Consider the following 26,655-nt stretch of genomic DNA (forward strand, 5'->3'; position numbering starts at 1 on the left):
GGAGATTCTTGGAATTGGAAACCTTGGAGATTCTCAGCAGGCTATGCAGTATTTCAGAAGATCGAGGATTCCGCAGATGGAGACAAAAATAGGAATTATCATTTTAAAATTTAGCTGATCAAGTAATCTTATCTGTGGATCCATTTGTCAATTTGGACATCAGTGGCTTGCTTTTACTTTCCTGTCACTTGTACCTAGGTGCAGTGAAATTCTTTGTTTTTGCATACAAAAATCATAAAGACGACTGGATTTCAGCATTTTCAGAAATTGTCTCAACTCCCTCAATTATTCTGATAACTCCCATGAACTTGACAAATGACCAGGATTAGTGAATGAAGCACTTAAGTAGGATAGGCACCAAGTGCACATGTGAAGAGACCCATTTTGTTAGTTCTGCTCCAAGTTTTTATTTTTTTGATAGAAAAACTCTCAATTTCAAATTCTGCGATCATTTTTATTTTCTGTCTTCCCTTTGAGATTTGGGTTTTGGAGTTGTGCGCATATCATGTTTACAATTGAGGTTTACATAGTCACACAATGAGATGAGAGTGTAAGGTGAGCTCAACTTTTATTCATGGCTGTTGGTTTTCAACTGACCAGCACGAATGAAAGAAAATATAACAATGTGACGGGGACACTTTATGTAATAAGGTACCGCTTTCCTTGGTAATGAATGTGTATTGCGGAAACTCATGTATGTATGGGACCTATTGCAAGCAGCAAGGTGGAGGAAGCTGAATGAATGTATCTTTATTGAACCAGCCTGGTAATCGAAGCATTTTGACCCAGGGACTCTATTTTTCCATACTCCCACCTGCCTGTACTGCTGGGCTCAATTTCCCTTTCAACGAGTTGTCTTTTTTCAATATTTTCCATATTCATTATTAAATGCAAATATTCAGATGGATGAAAAGAAATAAAATTAATTTTATCTTAATCCTTGTAGCTATTTATTACAGTCTGAGTGTATTATATTACAGTTTTTATAAATCGGCAAGCATGCTTTTATTCTAATTTGAATGTCACCAGGAACTGCAGATGCTGGATTACAGTGGTGGAGTAAGTCAGCGAGGCAGGCAGCACCTCTGGAGAATATGGATAGGTGATGTTTCAGGTCAGGACCGTTCTTCAGACTGATGGTGGTGGTGGGGGGGGGGGTGGGGGGGGGGGGTGGGGGGGGGGGGGGGGGGGGGGGGGGGGGGGGGGGGAGAGAGAAAACTGGAAGAGAAGTGGGTGCCGAACAAAGCCTAGCGTGTGATAGGGTGTTTTTTGATTGAGAGATTCAAAGAGGTCCTTTCTTGATGAGGGCTCTACACTTTTGGACAGATTAATTGTTTAAACATACACAACTTAAAAATCACTTTGATTTAAAATCCAGTTTTCCATTTGAAATACAGATAGAAATTTTAATTATGTTGAAAAATTAACGCCGACTGGAATGAAGCTGCCGTAGAGAGTTGCGAGAATTCTCGAGCCATAGGTGGGTCGCCAGGAGGTCCTAATGGATTGCCAGGTGGTCGAAGGTTCTCAGAGGTTCTCGTAGGTTGTAGCCGGTGCTGACCGGTGAATTTCATTGGTTCAATTGGTTCATTGGGAAAAAAAAGGTAAGCACTAGTTTTCAGAAGCAAGGATAACCGACCGGTAATGTTAAATGTCCGCCGAGCTTCACAGCCGTGTATCTCTGGCTTTTTAAAAGTTGTCTCCATTCCTTCCCCCCTTCTTCCCCCCCCCCCCCCCCCTTCTTTTAAAGGACTTACCGTACACCGTGCTTTAGCCGTCTTTTTCCAGCGCCAACCTTCCTGTTCATCGCGGTGTGTGTCTGTTTCACCTTGGCTTTGAACTGTGTGAATTTTTTAGACAGTGCTCCCCCCGCTTGCCCTGTCTCCTGCCTGCATAACGGGCTGGTGAAGAAAGCGATGTGTTTGTGTGTTTGTGTTCCACTCTGACAGTCGCCGTACCAGTTGCCGGTTTTTCAGGCGACTGCCGGCAATTTGACAGTCGCCGGCAGTCTGTTGAAAAATCGCCTATGTGGGACAGGCCCATTAGTAATTGTAAAATAAAAATATGTTCAGAAACTTGAATATTCAATAAACCTTATATTGACCCTTGTGGGACAAAAATAAGACAAATATTATCTGCATGGTCAGTTATGCATTACTTGGTTCTGCCATTCCTTTTTATTAAAAAATAATAAATCTGCTCAGGAGGTTGTGATGCTGGAACGGTCAGATTTGTCACTGGGATTTTATGTTTTTTTCTTTATAAATCAAATTACTGTCTAGAAATGGGATTTTATCCATTTCTGATGCATCAAATAAGTTTTGTCCTAATACTATATATTTGCAAAACGGGACGTATTTGCTTTATGATAGAATCAAAACTAGTTATCACACATTGTGTCTATGCAGTTCTGTACCATGACAACTCACAAATTCAACCCCTTAGCCCTCTCTTCGCAGTTTTACAAATTGTTTTTTCACCACTTGGGATTTAAATGGGGTGCAATTCCTCAAAAGTGTTCAGGAGAGTTTTCTTAAGCAGTATTTAGAGGCCCCCACATGTGAGAGGGCAACAGTGGATCTAGTATTGGGAAATTGGGAAGGGCAAGTCAATTAAGTGTGTATTGGGGAGCCTTTTTGGACCAGTGATTACAATTTGATAAGGTTTAAGATAGTAATGGATAGGGACGGAGAGGGTCCATGTGTAAAATGTTCAACTGGATGGAGCAGGTTATTTGAGGGGAACGGAACATTGGCTAAGTGGAATGTTTTTAAAAGTGTGCTGACAAAAGCTCAGGATATGGACATAAAGGGCAAAGCAGGCAAATGTGAGGAAGCTTGGCTGATGAGGGAAATTGAGGCATTGGTCAAAACAAGAAGGATGCATGGGACAGGTATAGGCAGCTGGGATCAAGTGCATCCCTGGAGGAGTTTCGGGAACGGGAAGGATTATACTGAAAAAGGAGATCAGAAGGGCAAAAAGGGGCCAGCAGATAGCTCTGACGGGTAGCATTAAGGACAATCCCAAAAGATTTTATTAATACATAAGGCGGAAAAGGGTAACTAGAGAGAGAGTGGGACCTCTCAGGAATCAAAGCGGTCACCTCTGTGTGGAGCCACAGGAGATGGGCAAGGTCCTAAATTAGTATTTCTCCTCTGTATTTACCGAGGAGAAAGACAGTAGGACAGAAGAACGGGGCAGTCAATGGAAGCGTCTTGAGAGCAGTCAGTGTTACCGTCGAAGAAGTACTGAAGGTACTGTCGTGTATGAAGGTAGACAAATCTCCAGGGCCTGATCAGACATATTCGAGGACATTACGGGAGCCCTGATTGAAATTTACGAGTCGTCCTTAAATACAGGAGACGTGCTAGAAGACTGGAGGGTGGCAAATGTTGTGCCTCTTTTAAAGAAGGACTGCAGGGAAAATGCTGGGAACTACAGGCCGGTGGGCTTAACATCTGTAGTTGGAAAGTTACTGGAGAGTATTCTGAGAGATAGGTTATACATGCATTTGGATGGGAAAGGGCTGATTAGTAATAGTCAGCATAGTTTTGTTCGTGGGAAGTCGTGTCTCACAAATCTGAAATTCTTATGTTGCCATGATCAAAAAGGTCATTGAGGGCAGAGCTGTAGATGTTGTGTACATGGACTTCAGCAAGGCATTCGACAAGGTTCCACAAGGTAGGCTGCTATGGAAGGTTAGATCGCATGGGATTCAAGGAGAAATAGCTGAATGGATAACAAATTGGCTCCATGGAAGGAAGCAGAGGGTGATGGTGGAAGGTTGCTTCTCGGACTGGAGGTCTGTGACCAGTTTTGTGCCTCAGGGTTCGGTGCTGGGCCCATTACTGTTTGTCATCTACATCAATGATTTGGATGAGAACATATGGGGCAAGATTAGCAAGTTTGCTGATGATACAAAGTGATCTGAGTGATTTTGCAGATAGTGAAGATGGTTGTGAAAGATTGCAGCAGGATCTGGATCAATTGGCTATGTGAGCTGAGGAATGGTTGATTGAATTTAATACAGAGAAGTGTGAGGTATTTTAGGACATCTAACAAGGGCAGGACGTACGTAGTGAATGGTAGGCCTCTGGGTAGTGTCGTAGAGCAGAGGGATCTAGGAGTGCAGGTGCATAGTTCCTTGAAGGTCAAGTCGCAGGTAGATAAGGTGGTCAAAAAGGCTTTGGCACTTTGGCCTTCATTGGTCAGGGTATTGAATATAGAAGTTGTGAGGTCATGTTGAATGAATGAATGAATGAATGATTGAATGAATGAATGAATGAATGAATGAATGAATGAATGAATGAATGAAAACTTTATTGTCATTCAGATATACACCTAGACACAGTGCACCTTGAACGAAATTTCGTTGCATTTTACTCTCCAAAATCAGTTAAAAGTTAAAAGTTCCAGGTGCGTCCATAAAAATGCGTCATGCGCATGGTTCTGTAAAATAAATATATATTAAAAAGTTTTTAAAAGTGACGATATTTAAAAAGTTCTAGCCTCGGTTTTTTTGATTGTTCAGTAATCTTATGGCCTGGGGGATGAAGCTGTTGCAGAACCTAGTTGTCCCGCTCTTCATGCTGCGGTACCTCCTCCCAGAGTTGCAGTTGTATAAGACGTTGGTGAGACCGCATCTAGAATATTGTGTCCAGTTCTGGGCACCATGTTATAGGAAATAAATTGTTAAACTTGAAAGGGTTCAGAAAAAAATTATGAGGATGTTGCCAGGACTAGAGGGTGTGAGCTATAGGAAGACGTTGAGTAAGCTGGGTCTCTATTCCATGGAGCACCGGAGGATGAGTGGAGATCTTATAGAGGTGTACACAATCATGAGGAATAGATCGGGTAAGGCACAGAGTCCTTTGCCCAGAGTAGGGGAATTGAAGACTAGAGGACATAGGTTCAAGTGATGGGGAAAAGAATTAATAGTTATCCGAGGGGTAATTTTTTCACACAGAGGGTGGAAGCTGCCAGAGGAGGTAGTTGAGGCTGTGACTATCCCAATGTTTAAGAAACAGTTAGACAGGTACATAGATAGGGCAGGTTTGGAGGGATATGGATCAAGCGCAGGCAGGTGAGACTAGTGTAGCTGAACATGTTGGCCGGTGTGGGCGAGTTGGGCCGAAGGGCCTGTTTCCACACTAGGACTCTATGACTTGGATACTTGTTTATCTATTTCACTTTTGAAGACCACGATGTAGCTTTCTCCACAAACACTTCAATAGGAAGTTTCAACACATTTGCAGAATGTGTTTTAATTGTGCTTTGCATACAAATAACAGATGCCAATGAGTCCAAAATCTAACACATTTGTCTGAAGTTCATCCTGTTTCAAAAGGTGATATAATTTTAATCGACATCTAGGTTACATATATTTTTATTTTGGCACTCGTTGAGTGGAGGGGGTGTCAAGTGGCAACAATCTTTAGCCAAATTTGTATTAACATAAAGGACACACATAAGATTGGGTCGGGAGCTAAAGGGGGGTAGATGGGATGGCTGATATCAGCACAGTAAATTCATGGAGATTGATGGTTTTAATAAGTAACAGTGGGACAGGCAGCATCTCTGTAGAGAAGGAATGGGTAACGTTTCGGGTCGAGACCCTTCTTCAGACTCACAGAAGTAACTGTGTTGCTAGTAGACAAAAAATGCTGGAGAAACTCAGCGGGTGAGGCAGCATCTCTGGAGAAAAGGAATACATAACTGCTGCTGACCTGATAGGGCTCAAACCACATCTCTAGTTTTCTAAACATATTTTGATTGTAACTTCTTGTCCCGTTTAAAAGTTGAATTCTTTACAATAAAAATGTTAAAAATGTCAGATGCTGAAAATCAGAAATAATAACTTTTTTTGAAATTGATATGACATAGATATTAGAAGAGGCACTTTATTGATGGGGGCTCTCCTTAGGGGAGAGATTAAACAGACTGGGCTGATGAAGAGATTTTTAAGAAGGAGAGGATCTTGTGGAACTGGAGGGAGTTCCGTCCGAGATGGCTGATGAGTGGTCTCTCAATGCTGGTGGACATAACTGTAGTCACCTGTGACAGGCCCTGCACAGGGTTAGACTTGTTTTAATTACAAAACAGGGCGAATGTCCTTCTTAGTGAGGTCAGAGTTCTTACTCATTCTCTCCTCCCATAGCCTCGGTCACATTTGTGGCAGAGATTGTGCTGCTGCCACCTGTTAGCGAGCCTTATCTGACCGCTAGGTAACAGAGCTTTGAGGGTTGTGCCAAATTGGGAGGAGTCAAAAAATGTGCAGGTCCTGTATTAAGGTCTGTGTTTGAGTGTAAACTACACCGTCCCAATGCAAATAGTATTTTAGTCATCTCATGATTTTTGTTGATTCAGTTATAGCTAAATGCAGCAATATTTTAATACACTATAAATAGAGGTAATCAGATGTATAAACACCAAACTCTATAGGAGCGCAGCTCACGTTAATATAAACCAGCAGCAACTGCAGATGCTGATGTGCAATGAAAGTCACAAATTGCTGGAGTAACTCAGCAGGTCAGGCAACATTAGTGGATAACATCGATAAGTGACGTTTCGGATCGGGACTCTTCTTCCCAACCGATTAGAATGATGCCTGGATTAGATTATATCAGCTTCAGGGAGAGACCGATTCAAGTTGTTTTCTCTGGAGCTCCTGAGTTTGCAGGGAGATCTGATCGATGAGGCATAAATAAGAGTAGACAGTCAGAATCTTTATCCCAGGATAGAAAATTCAAATACAGAGGGCATAGCTTTAAGGTGAGAGGGGCAACAGGAGGTACAGTGCGCTCTGCGTAGGATCAATCCACGCAAGGCTGCAGGCCCGGATAGAGTCCAGGGAAGGGTACTAAAGGACTGTGCTGTACAGCTGGCGGAGGTATTCATGAGAATCTTTAATCTGTCTCTATCTCTGGCAACGGTCCCCAAGTGCCTGAAAACAGCCACCATAGTGCCGGTGCCGAAAAAGTCTAAAGTCACCAACCTGAACGACTACCGCCCGGTTGCCCTAACTCCAATCCCAATGAAGTTCTTCGAAAGGCTGGTCCTCTCCTACATCAAATCCAGCATCCTTGCCTCACTGGACTTTCATCAATTTGCATACAGGGCAAATAGATCAACAGAGGATGCCATCTCTCTGGCTCTTCACACTGTCCTGACTTCACTTGGACAGACAGGGCACGTACGTGAGGATGCTCTTCATTGACTATAGCTCTGCATTCAATACGGTCATCCCCACCAAGCTCACCACCAAACTCCACCAGCTAGGCCTCAGCTCGCCGATATGCAATTGGATCCTGAACTTTCTGACGGAGCGACCGCAGGCAGTGAGGCTGGGCCCGCACCTGTCCTCCACTATCACCCTGAGCACCGGCACACCACAGGGCTGTGTACTAAGCCCCATGCTCTACTCCCTCTTCACACACGACTGTGTTCCTGCATTCGACACCTACACCATCGTGAAGTTTGCAGACGACACAACAGTGATTGGGCTGATCACCAACGGTGATGAAACAAAATACAGGGCGGAGGTGCAGAACCTGGCGGACTGGTGCGCACGTAACAACTTGTCACTAAACACCTCCAAGACCAAGGAGCTGATTATAGACTTCAGGAGGTCCCATAATGGAGAATATGCCCCAATCTCCATTTACGGGGAAAGTGTGGAGAGAGTGTCCAGCTTTAAGTTTCTGGGCACTCACATTTCAGAGGACCTCACATGGTCCACCAACACCGCTGCGCTGGTCAAGAAGGCACAGCAACGACTGTTCTTCCTGAGGACATTAAAAAAGACTGGTCTGCCCCAACAGCTGCTGACAACGTTCTACCGCTGCACCACAGAGAGCAGATTAACGTATGGCATATCTGTGTGGTATCTCAGCTGCACGGAGGCAGAGAGGAGAGCTCTTCAGCGCGTCGGCCACAGAGCGCAGAAGATTATTGGGACACAGCTACCAGCCTTGGAGGGCATCTACCACACACAGTGCCTCAGGAAGGCCATCAGCATCCATAAAGACTCCTCACACCCCTGTAACGGACTGTTTGAACTACTTCCCTCCGGCAGACGTTACAAGGCCTTCTACGCCCGAACCTCCAGACTCAGAAACAGCTTTATTCCCAGAGCTATAGCGGCTCTGAACCGGCCCTGCGGAGTGCCCCCCACCCCCGCTGGACTGTCTCCCTCGGATGGTCACGACACACAGCTTATTTATTTATTTTACTTTTCTTTTACATCGGTTGGAAGCTGCATACTAAATCTCGTTGCACTGATGTGCAATGACAATAAAATATATTATTATTATTATTATTATTATTATTATTATTATTATTATTATTATTATTAAAGGAGATGTGCTGGGCAAGTTGTCTTTTTCTCACCACACAGAGGGTGGCAAGTTCTTGAAACATGCTGCCTGAGTAGTAGTGGAGGCAGACACATTAGTGGCTTTGAGACACGTTTCGATAAACACATGGATATGCATAGAATAAAGGATTAAGCATTATGTGCACGCAGTCATGGTTGGTCTTCACATCATGTTCAACACAAACATTACGGGCCAAAGGGCCTAGCCTTGAGCTGTACTGTTCTATGTTCTGATATCTGTGTCGAACATCATGTCTGTTTAAACTAATCTCTCCAGCACAGGAACAGGCCCTTCACCCCACAACATCCATGCTGTAAATTATTAAATTAAGTCAAGTCAAGTCAAGTCAAGTTTATTCGTCACATACACATACGAGATGTGCAGTGAAATGAAAAGTGGCAATGCTCGCGGACTTTGTGCAAAAAGACAAACAAACAAACAACCAAACAAACTACAAACAGATCTACAACTACAAATTAATCTCCCTTACCTGCAAGTAACCTATATCCCTCTGTTCTCTGCATTTTTAGGCCCATGTGCCTATCTAAAAGATTGCACCCAATGATAGTTTTATTGATTCACCTTTAGAAAATAAAATGATTTCCTGACTTAAATTTTTCTTCAATTGAACTAAATCTGTACTTTTCTGCTCATTTCACAACTTCCTCGCCAATTTTATCACTGGAAATAAAAATAATTGATATTTGTTATTTCTTCATTTTTGTATCCATATAAAGTATATAGTATAATTATTGTTCAACATGTTAGCTTAGATAACTGAACTGAGAAAACAAAATTGTTATCCAAATGTCGTCCTAGGTAATACGATTGTTATTATTTTGCCAGGAATAAAGACGAGGAATCAGTGAAAACTTTATATTTATAAATGACTTATTTACTTGACAGCCACATTTTATTGTTCATTTAATTTCAATAGCGATACATCAGGAAACTGCCCAACGCTGTGAATTACACTTTCTACACCATCTATCCTATCCAAAGCTAAACCGGAGTTCCTCCCCAAAGCCATGAAATATCTTCCTGCAGACAGTGTGACTCCGCTTTACTCAAATTGTAAAGATTTGAAACACATGGTAAGTGGTTTAAGAAAAGAGCAAAATATCATGCAATTCTTGCCTATCGCACACACACATGTGCCCCTACAGGCTCCAATTGAGACAATGGAATAGTGCCATCGACTATCCGCCCCACTTTGCTGTCAACCACTCCTTCATAAGTTCATAAGTGACAGGAGCAGAATTACGCCACTCGGCCCATCAAGTCTACTCCGCCATTCAATCACTTTTCAGCTGATCAGCAACAGAGTTTATCCTGATTCACCGTTATTAATTCCACCCTTGGAATCCTGATCCGCAGTGTCTGCACCGCAATTAACTGAACTTTCATACCAAGACAAATGATGACCATGTAATTGACAGGCAATAATTGCAGATACTGGAAATCTAAAATAAAAACCAGGAACAGGTTGGCACAGTGACGTAGTGGTAGAGTTACTGCCTTACAGTGCCAGAGACCAGTGTTCGATCCTGATCTGTCTGTACGGAGCTTGTATGTTCTCCCGGTGATCGAGTGGGTTTTCTCCAGGTGCTCCGATTTTCCCCAACACTTCAAAGACAAAGAGGTTTGTAGGTTAATTGGCTTCGGTAAATTGTCCCTAATGTGTAGTATACTACGAGTGTGATCGCTGATCGACACGGACCCAGTGATCCACGCTGTATTTCTAAAGTCTAAGAGGCTAAAGGTGCACAATTGGGCCATCAGTCCTCTGACCCTGCTTGACCTTTCATAGGGTCAGGATTGTTCAAAGTTTACTGCTCTTTTCCTAATTTCATAGAAACATAGAAAATAGGTGCAAGAGTAGGCCATTCGGCCCTTCGAGCCTGCACCGCCATTCAATATGATCATGGCTGATCATCCAACTCAGTATCCCATACCTGCCTTCTCTCCATACTCTCTGATCCCCTTGGCCACAAGGGCCACATCTAACTCCCTCTTAACTATAGCCAATGAACTGGCCTCGACCACCCTCTGCGGCAGAGAGTTCCAGAGATTCACCACTCTCTGTGTGAAAAAAGTTCTTCTCATCTCGGTTTTAAAGGATTTCCCCCTTATCCTTAAGCTGTGACCCCTTGTCCTGGACTTCCCCAACATTGGGAGCAATCTTCCTGCATCTAGCCTGTCCACCCCCCTAAGAATTTTGTAAGTTTCTATAAGATCCCCTCTCAATCTCCTAAATTCTAGAGAGTATAAACCAAGTCTATCCAGTCTTTCTTCATAAGAAAGACATCCCAGGAATCAGTCTGGTGAACCTTCTCTGCACTCCCTCAATGGCAATAATGTCCTTCCTCAGATTTGGAGACCAAAACTGTACGCAATACTCCAGGTGTGGTCTCACCAAGACCCTGTACAACTGCAGTAGAACCTCCCTGCTCCTATACTCAAATCCTTTTGCTATGAAAGCTAACATACCATTCGCTTTCTTCACTGCCTGTTGCACCTGCATGCCTACTTTCAATGACAGGTGTACCATGACACCCAGGTCCCGCTGCATCTCCCCTTTTCCTAGTCGGCCACCATTTAGATAATAGTCTGCTTTCCTGTTTTTGCCACCAAAATGGATAACCTCACATTTATCCACATTATACTGCATCTGCCAAACATTTGCCCACTCACCCAGCCTATCCAAGTCACCTTGCAGTCTCCTAGCATCCTCCTCAAAGCTAACACTGCCCCCTTAGTGTCATCCGCAAACATGGAGATATTGCCTTCAATTCCCTCATCCAGATCATTAATATATATTGTAAATAGCTGGGGTCCCAGTACTGAGCCTTGCGTTCCCCACTAGTCACTCCCTGCCATTGTGAAAAGGACCCGTTTACTCCTACTCTTTGCTTCCTGTTTGCCAGCCAGTTCTCTATCCACATCAATACTGAACCCCCAATGCCGTTTACTTTAAGTTTGTATACTAATCTCTTATGTGGGACCTTGTCGAAAGCCTTCTGGAATTCCAGATACACCACATCCACTGGTCCTCCCCTATCCACGCTACTAGTTACATCCTCGAAAAAATTCTATAAGATTCGTCAGACATGATTTACCTTTCGTAAATCCATGCTGACTTTGTCCAATGATTTCACCACTTTCCAAATGTGCTGCTATCCCATCTTTAATAACTGACTCTAGCAGTTTCCCCACTACCGATGTTAGACTAACTGGTCTGTAATTCCCCGTTTTTCTCTCTCCCTCCCTTCTTAAAAAGTGGGGTTACGTTTGCTACCCACCAATCCTCAGGAACTACTCCAGAATCTAAAGAGTTTTGAAAGATTATTACTAATGCATCCACTATTTCTGGAGCTACTTCCTTAAGTACTCTGGGATGCAGCCTATCTGGCCCTGGGGATTTATCAGCCTTTAAACCATTCAATTTACCCAACACCACTTCCCGGCTAACCTGGATTTCATTCAATTCCTCCAACTCCTTTGACCCGCGGTCCCCTGCTAATTCCGGCAAATTATTTATGTCTTCCTTAGTGAAGACGGAACCAAAGTTCAATTGGTACGCCATATCCTTGTTCCCCATGATCAACTCACCTGTTTCTGACTGCAAGGGACTTACATTTGTTTTAACTAATCTCTTTCTTTTCACATATCTATAAAAACTTTTGCAGTCTATAAAAACTTTTGCAATATGATCATGGCTGATCATCCAACTCAGTATCCTGTACCTGCATTCTCTCCATACCCCCTGATCCCTTTAGCCACAAGGGCCACATCTAACTCCCTCTTAAATATAGCCAATGAACTGGCCTCAACTACCTTCTGTGCCAGAGAGTTCCAGAGATTCACCACTCTCTGCGTGAAAAATGTTTTCCTCATCTCGGTTCTAAAGGATTTCCCCTCTATCCTTAAGCTGAGACCCCTTGTCCTGGACTTCCCCAACATCGGGAACAATCTTCCTGCATCTAGCCTGTCCAACTCCTTATGAATTTTGTAAGTTTCTATAAGATTTCTCAACAATATAGGATTTCTCCACAAATCCCTTGCTCCCTTAAGAATGAACAATGAGACCAATTAAATAGATTTATTTCAGACAGGCAAGTAAGTCTGTACATTTTTGCTTGCTCAGTGAAGCAATACGAGACATATTAAGTCGACATTTTAAATGCTCACTCTTGAGAAACCAGTTTAGAGCTGCATTTGTGGAAAATTTACATGGAAGTTGCATTGTCCTGTCCTTCTGAGGCATTTTCATTTGATTACCCAATGTTTCCCTCAATCAGTCTTCCACTTCAATACTTCATTTCATTTCCTGACAGATATTGCTTTCATAAATCACAGAGTGCAGCAGGTCTTTAATTTTCCTGTGTACATGCAGTTTCAGACATGCGTTTTTGTACTCTATCCTTTGGCAATTTACAAATTAGATGGTCACAAGAAGCTGGCAGGCAAGTGTGCTTGGAGACGTGAGCTCTCTTCTTTAAGAATTCCTCTGTGGTAAATGCACCGCAATGTAGAGGCAGCTGGGCCCGTGCTCAGGCAGTTGACTTTTTCCAATTCATCAGCATTTGGTAAGGGGTTTGGTTTCTTTTCGATTCACTAATGGTTTTAGGAGGAGGGCTGGAAGAATAAAGGGAAGAGAGCAAAAGACAGAGCCAGAAAATAATGAAATGACTGATATTTTATATAAGCATAACATTTCACAAAAGATACTGTATTTCTTGATGTAAAAATATTGCACTGTCAATTCAAGTCAACTTTATTTGTCACATACACATACAAGATGTGCAGTGAAATAGAAACATAGAAACATAGAAAATAGGTGCAGGGGGAGGCCATTCGGCCATTTGAGCCAGCACTGTTATTCATTGTGATCATGGCTGATCGTCCCCAATCAATAACCCGTGCCTGTCTTCTCCCCATATTCCTTGATTCCACTAGCCCCTTGAGCTCTATCTAACTCTCTCTTAAATCCATCCAGTGATTTGGCCTCCACTGTCCCCTGTGGCAGGGAATTCCACAAATTCACAACTCTCGGTGATAAATGTTTTTTCTCACCTCAGTCTTAAATGACCTCCCCCTTATTCTAAGACTGTGGCCGCTGGTTCTGGACTCGCCCAACATTGGGAACATTTTTCCTGCATCTAGCTTGTCCAGTCCTTTTATAATTTTATATGTTTCTATAAGATCCCCCCTCATCCTTCTAAACTCCAGTGAATATAAGCCTAGTATTTTCAATCTTTCCTCATATGACAGTCCCGCCATCCCAGTGAACCCACGCTGCACTGCCTCAATCACAAAGATGTCCTTCCTCAAATTAGGAGACAAAAACTGTAGACAATACTCCAGATGTGGTCTCACCAGAGCCCTATACAACTGCAGAAGAACCTCTTTACTCCTTTACTGAATTAATGAATTGCTACCAATCTCGTCTCATTTTGTTTGATACAATACATGATTAATTTAAACACCTTAGTGGTGCTTGTGCTGTGTTTGCCTTCATTAAATTTGTATTGATTACCTTTACTTCCTTCAATCAAATTTGATTTCACGAGATTGATCCCTGGGATGGCGGGACTGTCATGTGAGGAAAGATTGAAAAGACTAAGCTTGTATTCACTGGAGTTTAGAAGGATGAGGGGAGATCTTATAGAAACATATAATATTATAAAAGGACTGGACAAGCTAGATGCAGGAAAAATGTTCCCAATGTTGGGCGAGTCCAGAACCAGGGGCCACAGTCTTAGAATAAAGGTGAGGTCATTTAAGACTGAGGTGAGAAAAAAACGTTTTTCACCCAGAGAGTTGTGAATTTATGGAATTCCCTGCCACAGAGGGCAGTGGAGGCCAAGTCACTGGATGGAATTAAGAGAGAGTTAGATAGAGCTCTAGGGGCTAGTGGAGTAAAGGGTTATGGGGAGAAGGCTGGCACGGGTTATTGATAGGGGACGATCAGCCATGATCACAATGAATGGCGCTGCTGGCTCGAAGGGCCGAATGGACTCCTCCTGCACCTATTTTCTATGTTCTATTTTTTTAAATCATATTTATGGCATTTAGTTTTTTAACTGTTTAGTATTAACATTTGGCATTTTATCAATTGCTCCGATCAACAAAGTGAGCACGTTTTAAAGAAAAGCATTTAATTCACCTCACTTTATGTATTCCCCTCTCAGAATTATTTGATTACAAAATTGTATTGCTTAGGAAAAACCTATGAAAGCCTACCTGTCAGATGAAGCTGGTGAATCATTTTCCTTTTGCTTTTCAGAGCAAACTTCAACTTTACTTTTCAGACGATTGCTCTATATAATAAATAGACAGTTAAAAGTATTTACTCCCATTAATTTGTAAACAGTTCCATATTCCACTACTACATTAATAGGAGGCTCTCTGATATATTGAGACTAAACATGTGTTACATTTATAGAAAGAATACAGCTCATTTTATAGTCACCAGCCAGAGATAGAGGTTAAAAATAACAAAGAACTAAGGCAGAAAATGTGCAGTATTTTGCAGGACAGGCAGCATCTGTAGTGGAAAAAACAGCGTTGTTGTTATGTGGCCCTTCATCGGAACCTTTCATTGATCAGAAACATTTGCTGTTTCCATTCTGTAACACTGCCTGAGCTACCAAGTATTTCAAGAATCTGCAGCTTTATAGTTTCAAAAAATAATTTTCCTTAGGGAGGAAATGTCAAAGAGGAGAGAGCATAACTTTAGGATGAGAGTGGCAATGTTGAAAGGTATGTGCAGGGCAAATATAGAGGGTGGTGGGTTTCTGGTTCGTGCTGCCAGGGGTGCTGTTGACAGTAGTGTTTAAGAGCCTTTTTGATAACCATATGGATACGCAGAGAATGGAGGGATATGGATCATATGTAAACAGATAGGATTAGTTTATCTTGGTGGCACAGTGGTGCAGAGGTGGGGGTGGGGGGGCACAATGGCGCAGCACTAGAGTTGCTGCCGTACAGCGGCAGAAACCCGGTTCGATCCTCACAACCGGTGCTGTCTGTACGGAGTTTATACGTTCTTTCTGTGACTGCATGAGTTTTCACCGGGTACTCTGGTTTCCTCCCACATTCAAAAGATGTGCAGATTTGTGGGTTAATGTAAATTGTCCCTCATGTATAGGGTATAGGGTGATCGTTGGTCGGGGCGGACTCAGTGGGCCAAAGGGCCTGTTTCCCCAATGTATCTCTAAAACCAATTCATATTCAGCACAGATATTGTGGGCTTCATTGCATTGTACTTTACTATGTTCTAGGTTAATAAATTCTGTTGCAACTAATTAAGCAGGACAGGTAATAATCTCCAAGAAAAGAGTCAGACACAGAACTTGATGATTTTGCTGAAGATCCAACTAAATTATGTTGAAACTTTTGGAATGACAAATGAAAATAAATGGTGTCAATAACGATGACAAAATTGCTTGAGCTGAAACACCGACGTTGATTTCATGCATTGGAAACTTGCAAAAATCAAGATTCTTGATTAGTACAGGTGTGAGAGGTTATGGGGAGAAGGCGGGAGAATGAGGTTAGGAGGGAGAGATAAACCAGCCATGATAGAATGACGGAACAGACTTGATGGACCGATTGGCCTAATTTTATTCCTTACGAACATAATCCAAGGAGGTAAAATGAGGTTTTGTATTCCAAAAGGTAACAGCATTACCAGTCAACCATGGGCTGTGTCAATAGCTCAAATCTAATACACATGACTCAAAGACTCGAGATTTAAAGTACAATATATTTACTATATTACATCAGCTAGTAATATTTCAGATGCATTCTTCGCCTAGCCATCAATAAATTCATTACTCTATATCAAATATTGTTAGCTGGTTTCTTGAATATCAAAGAGCATATCCCATTGAGAGACCATGTACAGGCTGCAATCTTTATTTATGTCACTGAGTGAACCAGAACAATAAGCACAGGTTCTCCGAGTGTAAAGGGCCTGTCCCACGAGCATGCGACTGAATGCGGCAAGCGCGACCTAACATGGTCGCTTGAGCCGTACGGCCTCGCGGGGCCGGTCCCACTTCGATCGTCGGAGCCGTATGGAGTTGTGCGGAGCTGGTCCCGACATCGGGCTCCGAAAAACTGACCGTGTTCAAAAATTCCGCGCGGCAACGTAAGCACTGCCTCGATGGGCGTGCGCAGCGTCTCGACGCCGTATGCAGCGTACGTCACGCTCAAACATCCCACAGACTTCACTCGAACTTCACGTCGCTCACTCGACCTCCGCGCGGCCCCCGCTTCCGTTTTGGTCGCGCTTGCCGCATGCAGGTTGCATGCTCGTGGGACGGGCCCGTTATACATTGGTCTGATTTTCCCATTTGGAAAAAATAGGGATAAACAGCCAGGTTTATTCAAACTGTGGTCCTGTCGGCCTTATTCACTCATTCAGTCTCCATTGCCCTGGAATTTATTATTTCCTCTACACAAGTAGAAACTCATTTCAAGTATAAAGTTAACTTACAAAGCAACTATCCATTTTAATTTTATGAAAGACATTGTAACTAAACTTCAGTTAGATATTGTTTTCCAAAAAGTATTAAAACCAATTTGGATTCTTCTGCCCCTAATTCCATATTAAAATAAATATGAAATTGTGATGGAAATATAACACTGGCTCATGGGCTGCATGGTGGTGCAGCAGTTAGTGTTGCTCACCCATGGAACCTGGATGAGTTTCCACTAGGTGCTCCAGTTACCTCCCACTACCTAAATACACTACACTTTAGATAACACACTTCCAGTGATAGTGGTGGAAGCAGATTGATAGTCATGTTCAAGGGGTATTTAGCTAAGCACATGGATATGCAGGGGATTGAGAGATAGTCATAACACATAGAAGCAGGCCCTTTGGCCCAACTTGCCAACTAAAATGCCCCATCTACACTAGACCCATCTGCCTGTATTTGGCCCATATACCTTTCCTATCCATAAAACGTTCCTATCCTTGTACCTGTCCAAATGTCTTTTAAATGTTAATATAGTCAGAACTGATAGGAGCAGAATTAGGCCATTCGGCCCATCAAGTCTACTCTGCCATTCAATCATGGCTGATCTATCCCTCCCTCCTAACCCCATATTCGTGTCTCCTCCCCATAACCCCTGACATCCTTAATAAAGAATCTATCTATCTATGCCTTAAATATATCCACTGACATGGCCTCCACAGCCCACTGTGGCAAATAATTCCACATATTCACCACCCTCTGACTAAAGGAATTCCTCCTCATCTCCTCCCTAAAAGAATATTGTTATAATACCTGCCTCAACTACCTCGTTTGATGGAGCTGCTCTGCCAGGAAGCAGCATGGACCTGATAGGCCTAGTGTCCTTCATCTGTGTTGTAATATGTAAGTCAGGCAACATTTGTAGAGACAGGAGCAATATTGCTCCCTTCTAAAAGAATTCTCACATCTGAGCAGTGTTAACTTTTCTTTGTTGTGATTATAAAAATAGAGGGATGATAAAAGTGTGAAGCTTATCTCTCTACCTTCCTGGTCACAATGAAATGAACTTCAATCAATGTTTCAGTTCTGTGCACTTACACTTTTAAAGTACATACATACCTCTGCTTCAAGTATGCCTACTTGTTCCTTCAGTTTCAAAATGATTACATCCTGTTTTGCCAACTCCATTTTTGAGTTTTCAATCTGTGAATAGAGATAAAATGAAAAAGCATTGCGTGAAAAGCAGTAATAGCAGCCACTGATTTCCCAGTCAAGCAGGGATTACCTTAAAGTTCCTAGTTTATCTATGTGTTAAAAGAACAGTCCTTGATAACATCAAATCCGACTGATCACTCTTGGTTAACATAAGTTGAAACAGTTTAAGGATTCTTGGTTAAGCATAGAACACACATTACTACAGCCCAAGAACAAGTCCTTTGGCCCACAATGTCTGCAACAAACATGATGCCAAAACCAACCCTTATCTGCTTGCACATAATCCATATTCTTATTACCCTGCATATCCATATGCCAATCCAAAACGCTCTTAAATGCTACTATCATATCTGCTTCCACCACTCCTAACAGCGCACTCAAGGCACTCACTGCCCTTTTTGTAAAAACATAACTTGCCCTGCACATCTCCTTTCAGTTTTGTTCCTCTCACCTCATACCTATGCCCTCTGGTGTCTGATTTTCCTATCCTGGAAAAAGGATTCTGACTGTCTATCTTTGCCTCTCATCATTTTATACACTTCTATCAGGTCTCCCCACAACCTCAGGCGTTCCAAAAAAAAAATCCAAGTCTGTCCAAGCTTTCCCTGTAGCTAATACCTCCTAAACTAGGCATCAATATGATAAACCTCCTCGGCACCCTATACAAAACCTCCACATCCTTCCTGCATGGGACAAACAGACCTGCGTGCAATACTCCAAATGGAGCCTAACCAAAGTCCTATTAAAAAAGAATGTCTATTTTTTAATAATAAAATTTAGGGAAAGCCATTCAACTAATCAAATCCCCCAAGTAATTAGATCATGACTGATCTGCACTTGAACCATTTACATCAAGGGAAATACTGGAATCACCAAGTATTTTGGAGAAATATGATGTTAATGATTGAAGTAATCTATGAAGTGTGTGCAAATCCAGTTGTAGCTTCTGATTCATTTGCTGGCTTTCCCAACCAGCTGATGGATAATTGGTCCACAAAATAACATCCTGTTATTTGAGACTTGCAAAATTATCCAAATGCATAATACATAACAGGATATCATTACTATTCAGAAAGCAGACAAACATAATAAGGTGTTACAAATGTCAATCATTCGATGACAGGACTTTTACATACCATCTTATTCAGATTGCACAGTGACACATTTGTAATCTTATTTTCCTGAAAAATTAAACATTACTTAAAATAAGGAACTTTCAGCAGCCCAGTTTCCGCTTCAGGGTTCATTATGGGCCTGGCACACAGCACCAGGAGGAGTCTCGATACAAGGAGCATTGTGCAACTACTTGCAGCTCTTGGCTGGATGCTACTTTTTAATTTTCGCTGGTGAATGAGTGCTTAAACCATGCACACACAGGTCACTTGGAATGAAGAAAACCTCCAACTCAACTGCAAAGTCTGTATTTGTACAACTTCGAGGCAACTCTCTTTTCATGACACCTCTGATGTAGACTCTCTTGGACCTATGAGTCCTAAGAGGTGCCAAGCAAGCATGACTGATCTGCACTTGAACCATTTACATCAAGGGAAATACTGGAATCACCAAGTATTTTGGAGGGGGATGTTAATGACTTACAAAATTATTAAGGGGTTGGACAGGCTAGATGCAGGAAGATTATTTTGGCTTTCTGACCAGCTGTTGGGGAATTGGTCCAGAATTAGGTTATTTGTCACAGTTTAAGGATCCAGATGGAAGTCATTTTAGGATATCAGATGAGAAAATCATTTTTTTACAAAGAATCATTCGATGACTGTGGAATTCTCTGCCATCTTATTCAGATTGCACAGTGAGGCCATTTGTAATCTTATTTTCCTGAAAAATTAAACATTATTTAAAATAAGGAACATTCAGGCCAGTTTCCGCTTCAGGGTTCATCAGGGGGCACACAGCACCAGGAGGAGTCTCGATGCAATGAGCATTGTGCAACTACTTGCAGCTCTTGGCTGGATGCTACTTTTTAATTTTCGCTGGTGAATGAGTGCTTAAACCATGCACACACAGGTCACTTGGAATGAAGAAAACCTCCAACTCAACTGCAAAGTCTGTATTTGTACAACTTTGAGGCAACTCTCTTTTCATGACACCTCTGATGTAGACTCTCTTGGACCTATGAGTCCTAGAGGTGCCAGCAACGCTCTGATAGAGAAGATTGAGGGGGGATCTTATAGAAACTTACAAAATTCTTAAGGGGTTGGACAGGCTAGATGCAGGAAGATTATTCCTGATGTTGGGGAAGTCCAGAATTAGCGGTCACAGTTTAAGGATAAGAGGGAAGTCTTTTAGGACCAAGATGAGAAAATCATTTTTTACACAGAGAGTGGTGAATCTGTGGAATTCTCTGCCACAGAAGGTAGTTGAGGCCAGTTCATTGGCTATATTTAAGAGGGAGTTAGATGTGGCCCTTGTGGCTAAAGGTATCAGGGGGTATGAAGATAAGGCAGGTACGGGATACTGAGTTGAATGATCAGCCATGATCATATTGAATGGCGATGCAGGCTCGAAGGGCCGAATGGCCTACTCCAGCACCTATTTTCTATGTTTCTATGTTTCTCCATTCCAATTTTTCATTTTAGTAACTCAGTCACTGAGTGCGGGCAGGTGGCCCATGAATTGATCTGCACTGACAACCAAACTGAGGTCAGTAATTGTTTGTTTGATTGATCAATTGAAAGATATAGCACGGAAACAGGCTCCCCAGAGCCCACGCCGACTATTGATCACACATTCACGCTAGTTCTATGTTATCCCACTTTCAAATTCATTCCCTACACACAAGGGCAATCTCAACCAGGACCGTGGATTGAATGTAGCATGCTCTTTATTGCTCACTGTCACTGTGTGAGATGTAGTTAGCAACTAAGCCAGCTGGAGATCCAGACATCAGAAGATATTTTTACCCCGACTGAAGAAATTAAATTTATTTTAAGAAACATAATGATCATCCATATTAACGTCATGTCCTGCAGCTTACCGAGTTTATTGCACTGTGCAGGTTTCGGTGTTGCTGTGTGATGACATTGTCGAGGTGAAAGATTTTTTCCTGCAGTTCCTCCAACTGAAGATTCTGAAACCTGTCAACAATTTAGTTCCACATCAACTTTATAGAAATAGTATCTCATTGTCTCTGGGCATTATTGTCAACAATCACTTAAATACTTTGGCAAAATTAAATTTAACAGCACTTTCCATGAGAGTTATAGAGTCAAAGCATCCATGAGCAGTAGATTACTGACATTTTGGAACAACCAGAAATACTTACACATGTCACAGGTTGAACAGAATGCTCAATGACAGAATGACAGGATCGGTCAAAGTCAGCATGGCTTTATGAAGGGGAAATCATGCCTGACTCATCTGGAATTCTTTGAGGATGTAACAAGTACAATGGATAAGGGAGAGGCAGTGGATGTGGTGTATCTGGACTTTCAAAAAGCCTTTGACAAGGTTCCACTAAAGAGTTTAGTGTGCAAAATTAGAGCACCTGGTATTGGGGATAGGGTATTGACATGGTTGGCAGACAGGAAGCAAAGACTAGGAAATAACAGGTCCTTTTCAGAATGGCAGGTAGTGTCTAGTGGGGTGCTGTAAGGCTCGGTGCTGGGACCACAGTAATTTACAATATATATTAAAGATTTAGATGAGGAAATTAAATGTGACGTCTCCAAGTTTGCGGATGACACAAAGCTGGGTGGCAGTGTGAGCTGCGATGAGGATGCGATGAGGATGCAGGGTGACTTGGATAGGTTGGGTGAGTGGGCAGATGCAAGGCAGATGCAGTATTTTGTGGATAAATGTGAGGTTATCCTCTTTGATGGCAAGAACAGGAAGGCAGATTATTGTCTGAATGGTGTCAGATTAGGAAAAAGGGAGGTGCAACGAGACCTGGGTGTGCTTGTACATCTGTCATGGAAAGTAAGCATGCAGGTGCAGCAGGCAGTGAAGAAAGATAATGGCATGTTGGCCTTCATTGCGAGAGGATTTGAGTTTAGGAACAAGGAGGTCTTACTGCAGTTGTACATGGCCCCGGTGAGACCACCCCTGGAGTATTGTGTGCAATTTGTGTCTCCTAATTTGAGGAAGGATATTATTGCTCTTGAGGGAGTGCAGCTTAGGTTCACCAGGTTAATTCCCGGGATGGCGGGACTGTCGGATGATGAAATAATGAGTCGACTAGGCTTGTATTCACTGGAATTTAGGATGAGAGGCAATCTTATAGAATTTCTGTACCTGGAATATAGAAGGGCCGAATGGCCTACACTTGCACCTATATTTCTATGTTTCTATTTTTGAAGAAATATAGGAATAACAAAAGAGGGTTGGCCAAGGCATGGACAACCAGGGTGGAATCTGCATACAATGCATTTCGTTGTCTCTGTACTGTACACTGACAATGCCAATTAAAATTGAATCTGAATCTGAATCTGAATCAGAAACATAAAATTCTTAAAGGATTGGACAGGCTAGATGCAGGAAAAATGTACCCAATGTTGAGGGAGTCCAGAACCAGGGGTCATATAAGAATAAGTGGTAGACCATTTAGGACTGAGATGAGGAAACATTTCTTCACCCTGAGAGTTGTGCATCTTGGAATTCTCTGCCAGAGAAGAGAGAGGGGGCCAATTCACTGGATGGTTTCAAGAGAGAGTTAGATTTAGCTCTTAGGGCTAACAGAATCAAGGGATATGGGGAGAACACAGAAACAGGGTGCTTATTTTGGATGATCAGCCATGATGGTATTGAATGGCGGTGCTGGCTCGAAGGGCCGAATGGCTTACACTTGCACCTATTTTTCTATGTTTCTATGCTTGAAGAAATATAGGAATAACAAAAGAGGGTTGGCCAAGGCATGGACAACCAGGGTGGAATCTGCATGGACTGATATCAATTTATTCCTTTTCCAGGCTGGATTTTCCATAGTTGATTTGAAGAACAGAACAAACAAATAGTACAGCACCCTCCACTTTAAAATAAATATCCAAGGTGCTTCACAGATGCATAGACAGCTATGAATAGTGCCAAGTTAAAGGTAGAATTATCAAGAAGCATGAACAAAGGTCTGGATTTGAACGGGGTTGTTTTACCCCCCCCCCCCCCCCCCCCCCCCCCCCCCGAGTATGTTTTTGAAGTAATAAGCACCAGCAGATTTCACATGGAGCATAACCCCTGAAGCAATGTAGTACATTAGTACATGGAACATGGTGAATATGTGGATCAATTGAAAATGCATGATAAATGTTAACGATGGCAGTGGCAGGGGAGAGAGATTCAATAAATGTGGCTCATTACAGAGATATTTAATATCTTAGCAGTGTTATTATACGTCAAAATGTAAAAGCAGAACATATTGAAAACAGATCCAAGACTATAAATACAAGCTAAGACAAGTTAAACATTAAAAGTAAAGGGCTGAAATAACTAAACCGGTGTTTTGAAAAGTGTGACATTTCCAGCAGTGTTTATTTAGCACTAGTAATGAACTCCAGGCACAAAAGAGGAAGGTTGCAATTGATTAGTGAGTAATGATATTTTTTGCTGTCTAAAGGGTGGGGGGGTGGTGAATAGAAGGACATAGAAATTCAATCTCAGCTGCATATGCAAATGATTCAATGTAGTCTATGGAAATCAATGAAATCTAATACGGTTTGTATCAATTATTCCACTGTCCAATCAATGCGTGCGTCCCAGAACAGATCCACATTGCAAATTTATAATTAATACATAATTAGATCAAAAATTGTCAGGATAAAAGTGGCCAAATTGTTTTTGGAACAACTAAAAGCAACCTAACAGCACCAATTGCATGAAACATTCGTTGTGAATACGTCAAATAACGTTGGATAGAAACAGCAATATCAGAGACATATAGCTGGAAATAGAAAGCACCAGGACTTCAGCAAATTACACCCAGGTTACGGATATATTAGAAACATAGAAACATAGAAAAATAGGTGCAGGAGTAGGCCATTTGGCCCTTTGAGCTAGCACTGCCATTCAATATGATCATGGCTGATCATCTAAAATCAGTACCCCATTCCTGCTTTTTCCCTACGTCTCTTGATTCTTTAGCCCTGAGAGCTTAATCTAACTCTCTCTTGAAAATATCCATTAGGATGCAGTAGCCTTGGCTTAGATTTGCTGAGCTGGAATCCAAGGACTGACTAAGATATAATGAATTTTGTAATGCGTCAAGGATGAAGAAAGTTGCCAGGAAAATGCTATCAAAAGAGCACATAACTAGAACAGCCTCTGCTTTATGGCATCAGAGACATAGCAACAATTCTGAACTTGAGTTCAGTGGTTCAATGGTTCTTTATTGTCACGTATGTATTGCACAGTGCAGAATTTGCTAGCTCACCCTCTGAATGCTTGGGATTCCACCTGGTACTCTGCTTTCCTTCCACCACCCAAAGACATCAGTGTTGGTATTGGATTATTATTGCAACATGTACCAAGATACAGTGAAGAACTATGATTTCATGCTAACCAGACATTCATACTAAACATACATAAGTACAACAGGTATTGTGAAGAGAAAAATACCAGAATGTAGATCAGATTTTATCAACTTTAGCAAATGAGCGGACCATTCAGTAGCTTGATAACTGTGAGCAAAATGCCGTTCCTGAATCTAAATACATAAACAATGGGTGCAAGAATAGGCCATTCGGCCCTTCTAGCCAGCACCGCCATTCAATGTGATCATGGCTGATCATCCACTATTAGTACCCCTGCTAGTTCCTGCCTTCTCCCCATATCCCTTGATTCTGCTAGCACTAAGAACTCCATCTAACTCTCTTTTGACTACATCTAATGAATCAGATTCCACTATCTCCTGATGCAGAGAATTCCACAAATGAAAATGTTTTTCCTCATCTCAGTTCTAAATGGCTTACCCCTTATTCTTAAACTGTGGCCCCTGGTTCTGGACTCCCCCAACATCGGGAACATGTTTCCTGCATGTAGTGTGTCCAATCCCTTAATAATTTAATATGTTTCTATAAGAGTCCCTCTCATCCTTCTAAATTCCAGTGAATACAAGTCCAGTTGCTCCATTCTTTCATCATATGACATTCCCGCCATCCCGGGAATTAAGTGGATAACCTCACATTTATCCACATTATACTGCATCTGTCATGCATCTGCCCACTCACCCATCCTGTGCAAGTCACCCTGCATCCTCATAGCATCCTCTTCACAGTTCACACTGCCACCCAGCATTGTGTCATCTGCAAATTTGCTAATGTTACTTTTAATTCCTTCATCTAAATCATTAATGTATATTATAAATAGCTGCAGTCCCAGCACCGAGCCTTGTGGCACTCCACTAGTCACTGCCTGCCATTCTGAAGGGACCCATTAATCCCTACTCTTTGTTTCCTGTCTGCCCAATAATTTTCTATCATTGTCAATACCCTACCCCCAATACCTTGTGCTCTAATTTTGCTGACTGATCTCCTGTGTGGGACCTTATCAAAGGCTTTCTGAAGGCAGGTTTCTACAAACTTTCCTTTTACTTGTTACATCCTCAAAAAAGTCCAGAAGATTAAAGCATTATTTACCCTCCAATCCATGCAAGAACTCATCCAGAATCTAAATGGACTATTTTAAAATGACTCCAGCATCAACTGCGTCAAGCTAACAATTTCTAGAGCCACCTCCTTTCTTGGGAGCTACCCTATCCCCTGATCCAGAATCTATAGGGATGCAGCCACCTCCTTGAGTACCCTGGGATGCAGACCACCAGGCCCAGGGGATTTATTAGCCTTCAGTCCCATCAGTCTATCCAACACCATTTCCTGCCTAATGTGAATTTCCTTCAGTTCCTCCGTCACCCTAGGTCCTCTGTCCCCTAGTACAATGTGGAGGTATGTGCTTTCAAGCTTTGTATTTTCAGCCCAACAGGAGAGAGGAGAGGAGGGAATGACATGGGTGTAAATGGTCCGTGAGGGTTGTGAACTGGTAGTTTAATTAGCCATTGCAAAATATCCCTAGTTGATAGGTAAGTAGGTAAGTGGTAGAATCTGCGGGTAGTTGATGAGAATGCGAGAATAAAAGAAAGGATTAATATAAGATTAGTGTAAATAGGTAGATAATGGTCAGTGTAGATTCGATGGGCTGAAGTGCCTGTTTCCATGCTATATCTCTCTGTGACCCATCAGCACTAAGACTCTGTTCCCTTGGGTTAGATAAGGATTTAGATTTGATTGATTTAGTTATAGTAGGGAGAAAATAAATTACTGCAGACGACATGAACATTGGTTGAGTTATGGATAGTGGGGAAGGTTATCCAAGAATACATTAGAATAGAGATGAGTTAGAAATATGGGTGAAATGGCAGTTGGACAATTATGGGTTGTTTTATGCTGAATGGACAAATGTAAGAGAATGTGTTCAATGCTGGACCCTTGGGAGCCTTGATGTACAAAGGGATATTGGAGTGCCAGTCCGCAGCAATAAAAGTGGTGATGTAAGTGGTAAAGACAACATATGTCATGCTGTAGAAATAAGGACATGTAGATTCTGATGTGCCAAGGAAAGACACAAAATGCTGGGGT

At 42.1% G+C, this 26,655-nt stretch overlaps 1 protein-coding gene across 2 annotated transcripts in view; it reads right to left on the reverse strand.

The window, feature by feature from the left end:
- Positions 1-12,102: 12,102 nt before the first annotated feature.
- LOC129713201 (coiled-coil domain-containing protein 68-like) overlaps positions 12,103-26,655 on the reverse strand; it is an 81,439-nt gene continuing 66,886 nt past the window's right edge. Inside the window, exons 8-11 of one of the 2 annotated variants that reach the window (XM_055662219.1) lie at positions 21,072-21,171; positions 17,984-18,067; positions 14,622-14,698; positions 12,103-13,013 (exon numbers count right to left, since the gene is read on the reverse strand). In XM_055662219.1, coding sequence (XP_055518194.1) covers positions 12,929-13,013; positions 14,622-14,698; positions 17,984-18,067; positions 21,072-21,171 — 346 coding nt within the window. In that variant the 3' untranslated portion in view covers positions 12,103-12,928. The remainder of the gene's footprint in view (positions 13,014-14,621; positions 14,699-17,983; positions 18,068-21,071; positions 21,172-26,655) is intronic. The other variant, XM_055662143.1, reaches the window with a different exon arrangement.

The sequence above is a fragment of the Leucoraja erinacea genome, chromosome 1 (assembly GCF_028641065.1).
Source record: "Leucoraja erinacea ecotype New England chromosome 1, Leri_hhj_1, whole genome shotgun sequence".
Taxonomy (NCBI): domain Eukaryota; kingdom Metazoa; phylum Chordata; class Chondrichthyes; order Rajiformes; family Rajidae; genus Leucoraja; species Leucoraja erinaceus.